Source organism: Chlorocebus sabaeus, chromosome 9 (assembly GCF_047675955.1).
Source record: "Chlorocebus sabaeus isolate Y175 chromosome 9, mChlSab1.0.hap1, whole genome shotgun sequence".
NCBI lineage: Eukaryota > Metazoa > Chordata > Mammalia > Primates > Cercopithecidae > Chlorocebus > Chlorocebus sabaeus.
This window is the reverse complement of record NC_132912.1, coordinates 67132391-67145462: the sequence shown is the minus strand read 5'-3', so window position 1 is coordinate 67145462 and position 13072 is coordinate 67132391. Positions and strand designations below refer to the sequence as shown.

Below are 13072 nucleotides of genomic sequence, written 5' to 3'. Positions count from 1 at the left end.
TATTTATATAACTAAATACCTACATATAATTCAGTATACGTTAACTCCAGAACCACACTGATGAATTTTGAGTTTCATATCTTCATTTTTTATTGTGACCCAGTTTCTTGTCAACCAGTAAAACATCCAGTAACAACAGCCAATGGAAATAAATGAATGGGTCTCTGTTTATGGTGAAGATTTTTTCGTTCTCCAGCTCCAGACTTCATATGGTGAAACTCTCTGGGAAGGAAAGGAACTCAGAGTCTCATACGGAAAATTGTTCAGCTGGAGGGGTATCAGAAAGATGGATTTCCAAAGCCAACTGTTTCCTGTAGTGTGTGGATCTCTGCAAGCAGAGCCTCATCTTTCAATTTCAGCTACATGAAAGAGAAAGAAAGGGAAATATATATGTCATATGTGATATACTTTATGTGGCTTTGAAGACCCCTCTTTTGTGGGGCTACAGCTAAAGAACATAGTTCCCGGGGATGGAATTGGCTCTTCCTATATTCCCTACTTCATGAAAACTCCAGTAGAAGACCTTAGAACCTTGTCCTGGTTACATGGATATGTTTACTTTGTGAAAATTCATCAAGCACTTTGAACAGTCATGATTTGTACATTTTTTTGTAAGATAACTTCATTAAAGTCTACTTTTTTATTTTTAAAAAGTGTTCACATTATTACCAGCATCTCTTGGCTAATGCATAGTATTCCCATCTGACAAGTGATATCAGGGAATCAGAGACAGAAATCATAGGCTTATATTAGATCTGGTTTTAGTTTTAGAATCTAGATATGTAGTAGAGGCATCTAGGAGCCTACTGAATACCGATTTTTTCTTAGTAATAAAATCTTAATTTCTTTTCAAGGCAGCAATGCAATCAGCTAAAAAGCCACATTTTCCTGCTTCCCATGCAGCTAGAGGTAGTCATGACCAATTGTGGCCCAATTAAATGTAAACTAAAGTCATTGGGTAGGACACCTGGAGAAGCCCTTTATTTAGGGAAAGTCCTTTAAAGGGAAGTGAAGTAGCATGGCCCCTTTTTCCTTTTTCCCTTATTGTTCTTTATCTTGCCTGAGACATGGATATGATAGCAAGTTACACTGGCTGTCTTGCAACTATGAGGGATAGAAACTGCATGCTACAATTAGTGGAGCACAAAGATAGATGTTGGGTTCCTTGATGACATTGTGGAGCTGCAGTATGAGCCCTGGACTTTTCATTAGATGAGAAAAAACTAACTTGTTTAAACCACTGTCTTTCAAGTCAAGTTACTTGGAATTCATAACCAATAGAACAGGCCAGGCATGGTGGCCCCCACCTGTAATTCCAACACTTTGGGAGGCTGAAGTGGGCAGATCACTTGAGACCAGGAGTTTGAGACCAGCCTGGCCAACATAGCAAAGCCGTGTCTCTATTAAAAATACAAAAATTAGCTGGACATGGTGGCACATACCTGTAATCCCAGCTACTTGGGAGGCTGAGGCACAAGAATCGCTTGAACCGGGAGGTGGAGGTTGCAGTGAGCTAAGATCGTGCTACTGCACTCCAGCCTGGGCAACAGTGCAAGACTCTGTCTCAAAATATATATGTATATGTAACTGATAGAACAGACCAGGGGTTGTTCATGAGCCAAATCCAGCTCATTACCTGTTTTTTATTTGTTTGTTTTTGAGACGGAGTCTTGCTCTGTCGCCCAGGCTGGAGTGCAGTGGCATGATCTCGGCTCACTGCAAGCTCCACCTCCCGGGTTCACACCATTCTCCTGCCTCAGCCTCCTGAGTAGCTGGAACCACAGGTGCCAGCCACCACACCCTGCTAATTTTTTTGTATTTTTAGTAGAGACGGGTTTTCACCGTTAGCCAGGATGGTCTCCACTTCCTGACATTGTGATCCAGCCACCTCAGCCTCCCAAAGTGCTGGGATTACAGGCGTGAGCCACCGTGCCCAGCCACTACCCGTTTTTTTATAAATAAAATTGTACTGGAATACAGCCATTCACTTATGTATTATCTATAGCTGCTTTTGTACTACAAGTGCAGAGTTCAGTAGTTGCAACAAACTATTTGGCCTACAAATCCCCCAAAATTTCCTATTTTGCCCTTTACAGAAAATGTTTGCTGACCCCCTAGACTAGACCAACCCCTACATATTACACGAGGAAAATGAAGCCCACAATATTAACACAGTAAGTTAATGGCAAAACCAGAATCATAATTCAGGTTGACTGACTCCCAGGCTACTTTTCTATTAACTATTATATATTCTCTCTAAAGAGTTGAAAGAAAGATCACCCATGATAATACATAGGTTATCATTACAAACCCAGCAGCCCCACAACAATGGCAAAGATGGTAAGAAAAGCCTCTAGAAAAATATTCACATTATGAAAGTCCTGAATTAAGCCAGTACCTCCCTCCTAATTTCCCACCCTCAACATGGGGCAGGCAAATGACAGAGGCATCTGTGTCATACCTTAATCATGTACTTGTAGGCCTGCTCAGCTTCTAATTGCCGCCCAACCTGAAAAAAAGGACAGCAGCTGGTGATGATGACAGGTCATAAACATTATGGTAAGGAAAATACATTGCCTCAGTTAAGGCAGAGGCACCTACACCTAAGGCAGAGGCTTCTACACCTTCCAGTTAAAACTTCTGAATTCAGAGGGAAAGCTAGCAAATGAAAGATGGTAGGGAGAAAAAGGTTTTTTTAAAAAAAAAAAAAAAATCCTCCTGGCTGGGCACAGTGGCTCATGCCTGTAATCCTAGCACTTTGGGAGGCCGAGGCGGGTGAATCACGAGGTCAGGAGATTGAGATCATCTTGGCTAACACGGTGAAACCGCATCTCTACTAAAAATACACAAAATTAGCTGAGTTTGGTGGCACGTGCCTATAGTCCCACCTACTCGCAAGGCTGAGACAGGAGAATCGCTTGAACCCAGGAGGTGGAGGTTGCAGTGAGTTGAGATTGTGCCACTGCACTCCAGCGTGGGCGACAGAGTGAGACTCCATCTCAAAAAAAAAAAAAAAAAAAAAAAAAGGAAAAAAATTCCTCCTTCATTTTGAAAAGCTTAAAGATAACCTGGCCTCTCACCTTTTTGAAAGCACCATGAGTCATTTGTTCCTCTTAGGATTGAAACCATTCTGTTAATAATAATTAACACTTACCAGTCCATACTATGTGATTTACATTGTTTTCATTATTGATATTGTTTTTAGTGCTTTAAGTTCATTCTTGCCGGGCACAGTGGCTCAAGCCTGTAATCCCAGCACTTTGGGAGGCCGAGACGGGCGGATCACGAGGTCAGGAGATCGAGACCATCCTGGCTAACACGGTGAAACCCCGTCTCTACTAAAAAGTACAAAAAACTAGCCGGGCGAGGTGGCGGGCGCCTGTAGTCCCAGCTACTCCGGAGGCTGAGGCAGGAGAATGGCGTAAACCCGGGAGGCGGAGCTTGCAGTGAGCTGAGATCCGGCCACTGCACTCCAGCCTGGGTGACAGAGCCAGACTCCATCTCAAAAAAAAAAAAAAAAAAAAAAAGTTCATTCTTAATCCTCAAGACCTAGGAGATAACTACTATTATTTATTATTCCCAGTTTACAGAGAGGATAAGTAACTTGTGAGGGTTATGAAGCTAGTAAGTAGAGGAGCCAGGTTTAAAACAATGCAGTTTGACTCCAGAGTCCAAGTTTTTAACTACTACATTACTCTGTCTCTAGGAATTAGAAAAAGTAGGTATCAGAATTACTTCTATGAAGATCTGGATATGAGATAAGAACACTACTCCCCCCAGCTGATATTATTCTTTGCATGAAGCACTCCTCCAGAAGTTAAATGAGATAATATGAATCCACTATTCTACTTCTTGAGTTTGTCACATAGTAACTAACTTAGAATATCCAAAGTCACTTAGTAAAGCTTAAATATGTAATAACCACAGAATGTTCAGGTCTGAAGGGGACCTGGGGAATATCTAGTCCAATTTTCTGACTAATGCTAGTCCATATGAAAGTTTTACTAGTTCACAAAACTTTCATACCCTAAACCCTTACTTCCTACAAATCTACACTTTGAAATGTTCCCACCTGAAGTTCACTGAATTGCCAGCAGCATTTTCCAGCACACCTTCCCTTCCTACCACTATTACTTTGTTTCCCTCCTGCCACAAGGAGGCAGAGGCCCAAATGATGTGAAGATCCAGAATGGCCAAAACAATTTTGAAAAATAATTTTTCTGCTATCATGAACACTGCTGCAGTAAACATACTTGTACTTACCTTCTTCTTCTTCTCCTTCCTCTTTTTGTTTTGAGACAAAGTCTCACTGTCACCCAAGCTGGAGTGCAATGGCACGATCTCAGCACTCTCGCGATCTCAACACTGCAACCTCTGCCCCCTGGGTTCAAGCGATTCTCCTGCCTCAGCCTCCTGAGTAGCTGGGATTACAGATGTTGTACATATCTTCTTGTATTTTTCTTAGGATTATATCTAGCTATTGCATTGCCAAATTGTAGACAATAATATAACTAAATGATGCCACATTGTACTTAAAAGTGGTTGTGCCAATTTACATCCAATTGCAATTATGAGAATCTTCATCAGTGCTTGCTGCAGGAAGTCAGGGACCCTGAATGGAGGGACCAGCTGGAGCCATGGCAGAAGAACATAAATCGTGAAGATTTCATGGACATTTATTAGTTCCCCCAAATTAATACTTTTATAATTTCTTACACCTGTCTTTAGTGCAGTCTGTGAACATAAATTGTGAAGATTTCATGGACATTTATCACTTCCCCAATCAATACTCTTATAATTTCCTATGCCTATCTTTAATCTCTTAATCCCGTCATCTTCATAAACTGAGGATGTATGTCACCTCAGGATCCTGTGATGATTGCGTTATCTGCACAAATTGTTTGTAGAGCACGTGTGTTTGAACAATATGAAATCTGGGCATCCAAAAGGAACAGGATGGCTGCAATTTTCAGGGAACAAGGGAGATAACTATTGGTCCTCACTGCCTGGGGGCCAGAGAGAACAGAGTCATATTTCTCTTCTTACAAAAGCGAATAGGAGAAATATCACTAAATTCTTTTTCTCAGGAGGGAACAGCCCTGAGAAAGAGAATGCATTCCCAGGGGTATGTCTCTAAAATGGCTGCTCTGGGAGTGTCTGTCTTATATGGTTGCAGATAAGGGATGAAATAAGTCTCCTGTAGGGCCCCCAGGCTAATTAGGATTAGGAAATTCCTGCCTAGTAAATTTTAGTCAGACCAGTTGTCTGCTCTCAAACCCTGTCTCCTGATAAGATATTATCAATGATAATGTGTGCCCAGTGGGACATGAAATTTCATTAGCAATTCTAATTTCGCCCTAGTCCTGTGATCTCGCTCTGCCCCCATTTGCCTTGTGATATTTTATTCCCCTTGAAGAATGTGATCTCTGTGACCCACACCCTATTTGTACACCCTTCCCCTTTTGAAATCCATAATAAAAACTTGCTGGTTTTGCAGCTCAGGGGGCATCACGGAACCTGCCGACATGGGAGGTCTCCCCCAAACACCCAGCTTTAAAATTTCTCCTTTTGTACTCTTTCCCTTTATTTCTCAGACCGGCTGACACTTAGGGAAAATAGAAAAGAACCTACATTGAAATACTGGGGGCTGGTTCCCCCGATAAGTGCTAATACCATACTTAAATTTTTGCCAATCTGATGGCGGTGAATTTCTGCCACATCATTATTCTAAATTGCATTCTTTTTTTTTTTTTTTTTTTTTTTTTTGAGAGGGAGTCTGAGTCTGGCTCTGTGGCCCAGGCTGGGGTGCAGTGGCCGGATCTCAGCTCACTGCAAGCTCCGCCTCCCGGGTTTACGCCATTCTCCTGCCTCAGCCTGCCACCTCGCCCGGCTAGTTTTTTTGTATTTTTTAGTAGAGACGGGGTTTCACCATGTTAGCCAGGCTGGTCTCGATCTCCTGACCTCGTGATCCGCCCGTCTCGACCTCCCAAAGTGCTGGGATTACAGGCTTGAGCCACCGCGCCCGGCCTAAATTGCATTCTTATGCTTACTAGTGACACAGAGCTTCTTCTCATACATGTATTAACTTTTACAATCCCCACATTAGCAAACTGCATATTCCTATGTTGTCCCCCATGCCCCTCCCCCTCCTTTTTTTTTTCTTTTTTGAGACAGGGTCTGGCTCTGTCATTTAGGCTGGAGTGCAGTGGCACAATCACAGCTCACTGCAGCCTCAACCTTCCAGGCTCAAGTGATTTTCCCACAGTTTTAAAGTTGGAAACTCAGGTATAACAAATGACACTAAAATAAAGTTTAAGGACTTTATTATAAATATTTGCAGAATTTATAACAGAGGATTAGCATCCAGGTTATATAAACAGCTGCTACAATAAGGAAAATCTCTACAATCTGATTTTAAAATGGGCACAGGGCTGGGTGCAGTGGTTCATGCCTGTAATCCCTGCACTTTGAGAGGCTGAGGGGGAAAGATTGCGTGAGCCCAGGTGTTTAAGACCAGCCTGGGCAACACGGTGAGACTCTGTCTCTATAAAAAATGAAAAAATTAGGCGTGGTGGCATACATCTGTTGTCCCAGCTACTTGGGGGGCTGAGGCAGTAGGATCACTTGAGCCCAGTAGGTCGAGGCAGCAAGTGAGCTGTGTTCCTGCCACTGCACTCCAGCCTGGGTACCAGAGCAAGAGCCTGTCTCAAGAAAAACGAAAAAAAAAAAGACTCAGATCTTAGATCTTTAGGGTTGGGCACAGAGGCTCATGCCTGTAATCACAGCTCTTCGGAAAGCTGAGGCATGAGGATTACTTGAGGCCAGGAGTTCAAGACTAGCCTGGGCAACATAGTGAGACTCTGTCTCTACACAAAATAAAATAAAATAAAATAAATTATCCAGGAGTGGTGGTGCATGCCTGTAGTCCCAGCTACTCCAGAGGCTGAAGCAGGAGGATCCCTTGAGCCCAGGATCATTCCACTGCACTGCACTCCAGCCTCAGAAACAGAGCAAGACCCTATCTCTTAAGAAAAAAAACTTAGGTCTTTAAACCAGTTGGAATTGTGTGTGGTGTGTGAGGTAAGGAACTAATTTTTTTTTTTTAATGTGGATAGTAGCCAGTTGTCCTATCACCATTTAGTGAAGAATCCATCTGTTTCTCATTTTGCAGGTGCTATATAGTGTCTTTATAAAAAATAGCTATATTAAGGCATACCTTAAATGCCATAAAATTCACTAATTTTAATGTTATGTTGTGCAAGCATCAGCACAATCCAGTGTTAGAAGACTCCTACTACTCCAAAAAGTTCTTTCATGCCTGTTTGCACTTACTCTCCATCCTCACCTTTGGCTCCAGGCAACCATTGATCTATTTTCCTTATTTCAAGTAAATAGAATCAAATAATATATAGTCTTCTGTGCCTTGCTTTTTTCACTTACCATAATATTTTTGAGGTTTATCCATATTATTACATGAATCAGAATTTCATTTTAACTGCTGAGTAGTACTCCATTGTGTAAATATTCCTCATTTTGTTTACCCATTCACTGATGGACATGTAAAATGTTCCCAGTTTTGTGCTATTATTAAATGCTGTGATAAAAATTCGTATACAAATTTTTGTGTGGACATATGTGTTCATGTCTCTTAGCTAGATATAGAGAAGTAGAATTGCTGGGACATATGGTAAATATATGTAACTTTTTTAGAATCTGACAAACTGTTTACCAAAGTGTTGTACCAATTTACAACCCTATCAGTAATGTATGAGGATTCCAGTTTATCACATCCTTGTTAATACTTGGCATTGTCTATCTTTTTTTTGGGAGAAGATCTCATTCTGTCACCCAGGCTGGAGTGCAGTGGTGCCATCACAGGGGCTCACTGCAGCCTCAACCTTCCAGGATCAGGTGATTCTCTCATCTCAGCCTCCCAAGCACCTGGGACTATAGTCACCCGCCACCACACCTGGCTAATCTTTGTATTTTTTAAATTTTTTTTATTTTTTATTTACTGTATTAGTCAGTTTTCATGCTGCTGATAAAAACATACCAGAAACTGGGCAATTTACAAAGGAAAGAGGTTTAACTGGACTCACAATTCCAAGTGGCTGGGGAGGCCTCACAATCATGGTGGAAGGCAAAGAGGAGCAAGTCACGTCTTACGTGGATGGCAGCAGGCAAAAAGAAGCTTGTGTAGGGAAACTCCCGTTTTTAAAAACATCAATCTTGTGAGACTCATTCACTCCAGGAGAGCAGTGCAGAAAAGAGCCACCCCCATAATTCAATCACCTCCCACCTGGTTCCTTCCACAACAAGTGGGAATTGTGGGGGTTACAATTCAAGATGAGATTCGGGTAGGGACATAGCCAAATCATATCAGAGGGGGTTTCACCATGCTGTCCAAACTGGTCTCAAACTCCTGGGCTCAAGCAATTTGCCTGCCTTGGACTCCCAAAGTGCTGGGATTACACGCATGAGCCACCATGCCTGGCTTATCTTTTTGATTTAAGCTATTCTAGTGCGTGTGTAGTGTGGTGTCAATCTGCATTATTTTAAGGGGTATCTAAAATTTTTTCTGACAATTTCAGATTAAATAAAAGTTACAAAAACAGTTCTCTCTTCCTTCTCTCAGGAAGGAATACATGTACTGTATACATATACAAAATATATGTATACAGTAGTCCCCCTTATCTGAGGTTTTGCTTTCCACACCTTCACTCACCCAAGGTCAACCTCAGCCCACCAAGATCTGAAAATATTACATAGAAAATTCCAGAAATAAACAACTCATAGGTTTTAAAATGCACACTGCTATTATGAGGAGCGTGATGAAATCTTGTGCAATCCCTCCCAGGACATGAGTCATCCCTTTGTCCAGTATATCCCCACGTAGACGCTACCTGCCAGTTAGTCACTTCATAACTCTCTCCGTTATCAGTTCAGCTGTCACGATCTCACAGTGCTTGTATTCAAGCCACTCTTATTTTACTTTAATAACAGACTCAAAGCACAAAAGTAGTGATGCTGGCAATTTGGATATGCCAAAGAGAAGCCATAAAGTACTTCCTTTTCATGAAAAGGTGAAAGCTCTTGACTTAATCAGGAAAGAAAAAAAATTGTGTGGTAAGGTTGCTGAGATCTGTGGTATGAACTTATCTTTTATCCATGAAATTGTGAAGAAGGAAAAAGAAATTGTGAATATTTAGTAGCACCTGTGGGCTATTAGAAAAAAAATTTAATAGTTATTTTTGAAAAGAAATTCATGCATAGTATATATAGGATTCAGTACTATCCTTTGCTATAAGTATCCACTGGGGGGGTCTTGGAACATATCCCTGGGGTACAAGGAGTGATTACTGTATGTGTGTGTGTATAAAAGTTAGAAAAATATAGAAAAGTTAAAAATATATAGAAAAGTTAAAGTATATATGTGTGTCTATATCTATATAAACACACACCTAACTTTTCCTGAACATTTACAAGTAAATTAGAGATATGCTTCAATTTTAGTACTTTAGGGTGTGTTTTCTAAAATCAAGGATATTCTCCTATATAATCACAGTATCATTATCACCATCAGGAAGTTAGTATAGATAGAATACTATTATCTAATCTACAGACCTTATCAAGATTTTTCCAATTGTTCCAATAATATCATTCATTCATTTCTTCATTCACTCATTCACTTCTTTGAGACAGGATCTTGCTGTATCACCCAGACTGGAGAGCAGTGGTGTGAACACAGCTCACTGCTGCCTCGACCTCCTGGGCTCAAGCAATCCTCCTCCCACCTCAGCCTCCCAAGTAGCTGGGACTACATGGTGCCATCATGCCCAGCTAGTTTTTTTTAATGTTTTGTAGAGATAAGGTCTCACAATGTCACCCAGGCTGTTCTTAAATTCCAGGGCTCAACTGGCCTCCCAAAGTGCCAGGAATACAGGCATGAGCTACTATGCCCAACCCAATAATGTACTTTATAAGAAAATAAAATCCAAGACCACGCATTGTATTCATTATTTATGTCTCCAGTTTCTTTTAATCTGGAATAGTTCTTGAGTCTTTGTGTTTCATGATATTGGCATTTTTGTTTTAAAAATACAGAGCACTATTTTGTCAACTATTCCTCAATTCATGTTTGTCTGATGTTCCCTCATAATCACATCAGGTTATGAACATTTAACAGGAATACCATAAAAATGCTGTGTTCTCAGTGCACCATATGAGGAAGCACAAGATGCTTATCTCAATACTTGTGATGTTAACTTTATTACATTGCTATCTGCCAGGTTTTTCTACTCTAATGTTACTATTGTCCCCTTTGTAATTAGTAAGTATTTTGTGAGGAGATACTTTGAGACTATGAAATATTCTCTTACTCCTTGAACTTTTCTTTTTTTTTTTTTTTTTTTTTTGAGACGGAGTCTCGCTCTGTCGCCCAGGCTGGAGTGCAGTGGCCGGATCTCAGCTCACTGCAAGCTCCGCCTCCTGAGTTCATGCTATTCTCCTGCCTCAGCCTCCCGAGTAGCTGGGACTACAGGCGCCCGCCACCTCGCCCGGCTAGTTCTTTTCTAGTTTTAGTAGAGACGGGGTTTCACCGTGTTAGCCAGGATGGTCTCGATCTTCTGACCTTGTGATCCGCCCATCTCGGCCTCCCAAAGTGCTGGGATTACAGGCTTGAGCCACCGCGCCCGGCCTCCTTGAACTTTTCAACCATAATTTTAGCATACATTGATGATTGTCCACTGAATCTATTGTGATGGTTTCCAAATTGCGATTTTCCAATTCCATAATTCTTCATACATTTAGCAGTTGGCCTTTGACCGTAAGCTTTCCTTTCTCTCACCACTTATTTGTTTAATTATATCACGGTGGGCTCATAGATTCTTATTTGTAATCCTTTTCTACAATTATATATTTGGATGCTCAAATTATCCTTGTTTTAGCCAGCGGGAGTCCCCACTTTAAGCTAGTTCCTGTTTCTTTTATTTTTTCCCTATGCCGTTTTGATATGTGCCAGTCTTTCTTTCAACATTTTTTACTTTCTGACTCAACAAGACATCTCAGACTCATCTTTCACTTTCCGGGCACTAGTTCTGGAATTTTTGGCCATCTTCCAAGAAGCCTCCGGTCCCCCGACAAACCCTTTCCTTCTAAAGTGGACAAATGCCCTATTTCTTAAATGGATTTAGAAACCAAGACCTGAGCATTGGATGTGCTTATGGCCCCTGCCACCACTATTTATTTTTGAGACATAGGTATTTAGACACATATGAATATATTTCTATAAATACACATATATTTCTACCTATTTATACCTGTATCTATTTAATCTATCAAACAAGGAGCTCTTATCAGTATCTCCCATTCTAATTCACCACTACAAGGTTATTCTATCCTTCTTGTTTCCACATTTGTAACTTCCTTTGAAGCACAGTGAAAAATGTGACTCCCATTATCCACAACATAATTATTTGTTAAATCATAGAATACCTAGTAATTTCAGAACTGCTAACTCATGCCTCTGCAAAAATGAAGCCTAAAACTGTACTTTAAATGTGTATAAAGGTTTTTTTCTCTCTTTAGCCTGATACATAGTATGTATTAGTCTACATTGCAAAGAATGTTTTCAAAAGTACCACGAGTTAATTATTTTTCTGCATTGTCAGTGTAATTACGTTATTTACTTGAAATACAATTTTATTTGGTTTTGTTTGTACGTAATTATGTGGTCTCCCCATTTCTTGCTGATTTTCTTTTTTAAAAAATACATTAAATATTAGCATGGTCCCAAAAGTCAGAACTCTACAAATAGGGACAATCACAGTATCATTCCCCTCATTTCCTCCCTCCTCTACCCATGCCCACTCATGTCCTGTAGAATCTACTCTCATTAATCTCTGGTTTATCCTTCCTGTGCTTCTTTTTGCACTAAAGAAGAGATTCGTGTATATTTTCTTCTTTTTCCTTCTTTTTTTTTTTTTTTTGAGACGGAGTCTCGCTCTGTCGCCCAGGCTGGAGTGCAATGGCCTGATCTCAGTTCACTGCAAGCTCCGCCTCCTGGGTTTACGCCATTCTCCTGCCTCAGCCTCCCAAGTAGCTGGGACTACAGGCGCCCGCCACCACACCCGGCTAGTTTTTTGTATTTTTTTTAGTAGAGACGGGGTTTCACCGTGTTAGCCAGGATGGTCTTGATCTCCTGACCTCGTGATCCACCCGTCTCGGCCTCCCAAAGTGCTGGAATTACAGGCTTGAGCCACCACGCCCGGCCTTTCCTTCTTTCTTATACAAAAGGTGGTAAAATATTGCACTTCACTTTTTTTACTGAATAATATAAACTGAAAATCATTCCACATCAGTTCATAGAGATCTTCCTCATTATTTTTTTCAGCTGCATAGTATTCCGTTATGTGAATATACCATAATTTATGTAAACATTCTCCCATGCTTAATAAATGAACTCCATTTAGGTTGTTTCCATTATTTTGCAATGGCAATATGCTGTAATTAATAACTTGTGCACACTCATTTTCAAATTGCTAGAGGAAGTGCATCATGGTAAATTTCCAGAAAACTCCAATTACTTTTAAATACTATCTACTCAAAACCTAAGTTTCCATACATATGTCGGTCTATTTCTGTCTGCCAATTGTTTCACTTACCTACTCTTACACTAATGGCACTCAGTGTTAATTGTTGCAGCTTCATAATAAGGCTCGATATTTAATAGGAAAGCCCTTCCTCCTTACTCTTTCTTCCATACTGTCATAGCTTTTTTTTTTTTTTTTTTTTTGGCCTTTATTCAACCAACTGAATTTTAGGATTTTATCTCATCAAGTTCCTTGAAAATCTTGTGTTATTATTTTTATTGGAATTGCCTTAAACTTAGATATTAATTTAGGGAAAACTTTCATCTTTATGTCATCAAAACTTCCTGCCCATGGACATGGCATATCTTTCTATTAGATTTTCTTTTACAGTGCAGTCTTGTGATTTTCTCCACACAGGTCTTGAATGGGATTTTAAAAATCAGACTTTCAAATTGATTATTCCTGATTTTGATGACATTGAT

At 40.4% G+C, this 13072-nt stretch overlaps 1 protein-coding gene across 5 annotated transcripts in view; it reads right to left on the bottom strand.

Annotated features, from left to right (window-relative positions):
- Nucleotides 1–65: 65 nt before the first annotated feature.
- CFAP70 (cilia and flagella associated protein 70) overlaps nucleotides 66–13072 on the bottom strand; it is a 107787-nt gene continuing 94780 nt past the window's right edge. For all 5 annotated transcript variants that reach the window (XM_073019060.1, XM_073019059.1, XM_073019057.1 and 2 more), the window contains 2 exons: nucleotides 2462–2509; nucleotides 66–359 (listed from right to left, as the gene is read on the bottom strand). In XM_073019060.1, the coding sequence (XP_072875161.1) occupies nucleotides 279–359; nucleotides 2462–2509 (129 nt within the window). In that variant the 3' untranslated portion in view covers nucleotides 66–278. The remainder of the gene's footprint in view (nucleotides 360–2461; nucleotides 2510–13072) is intronic.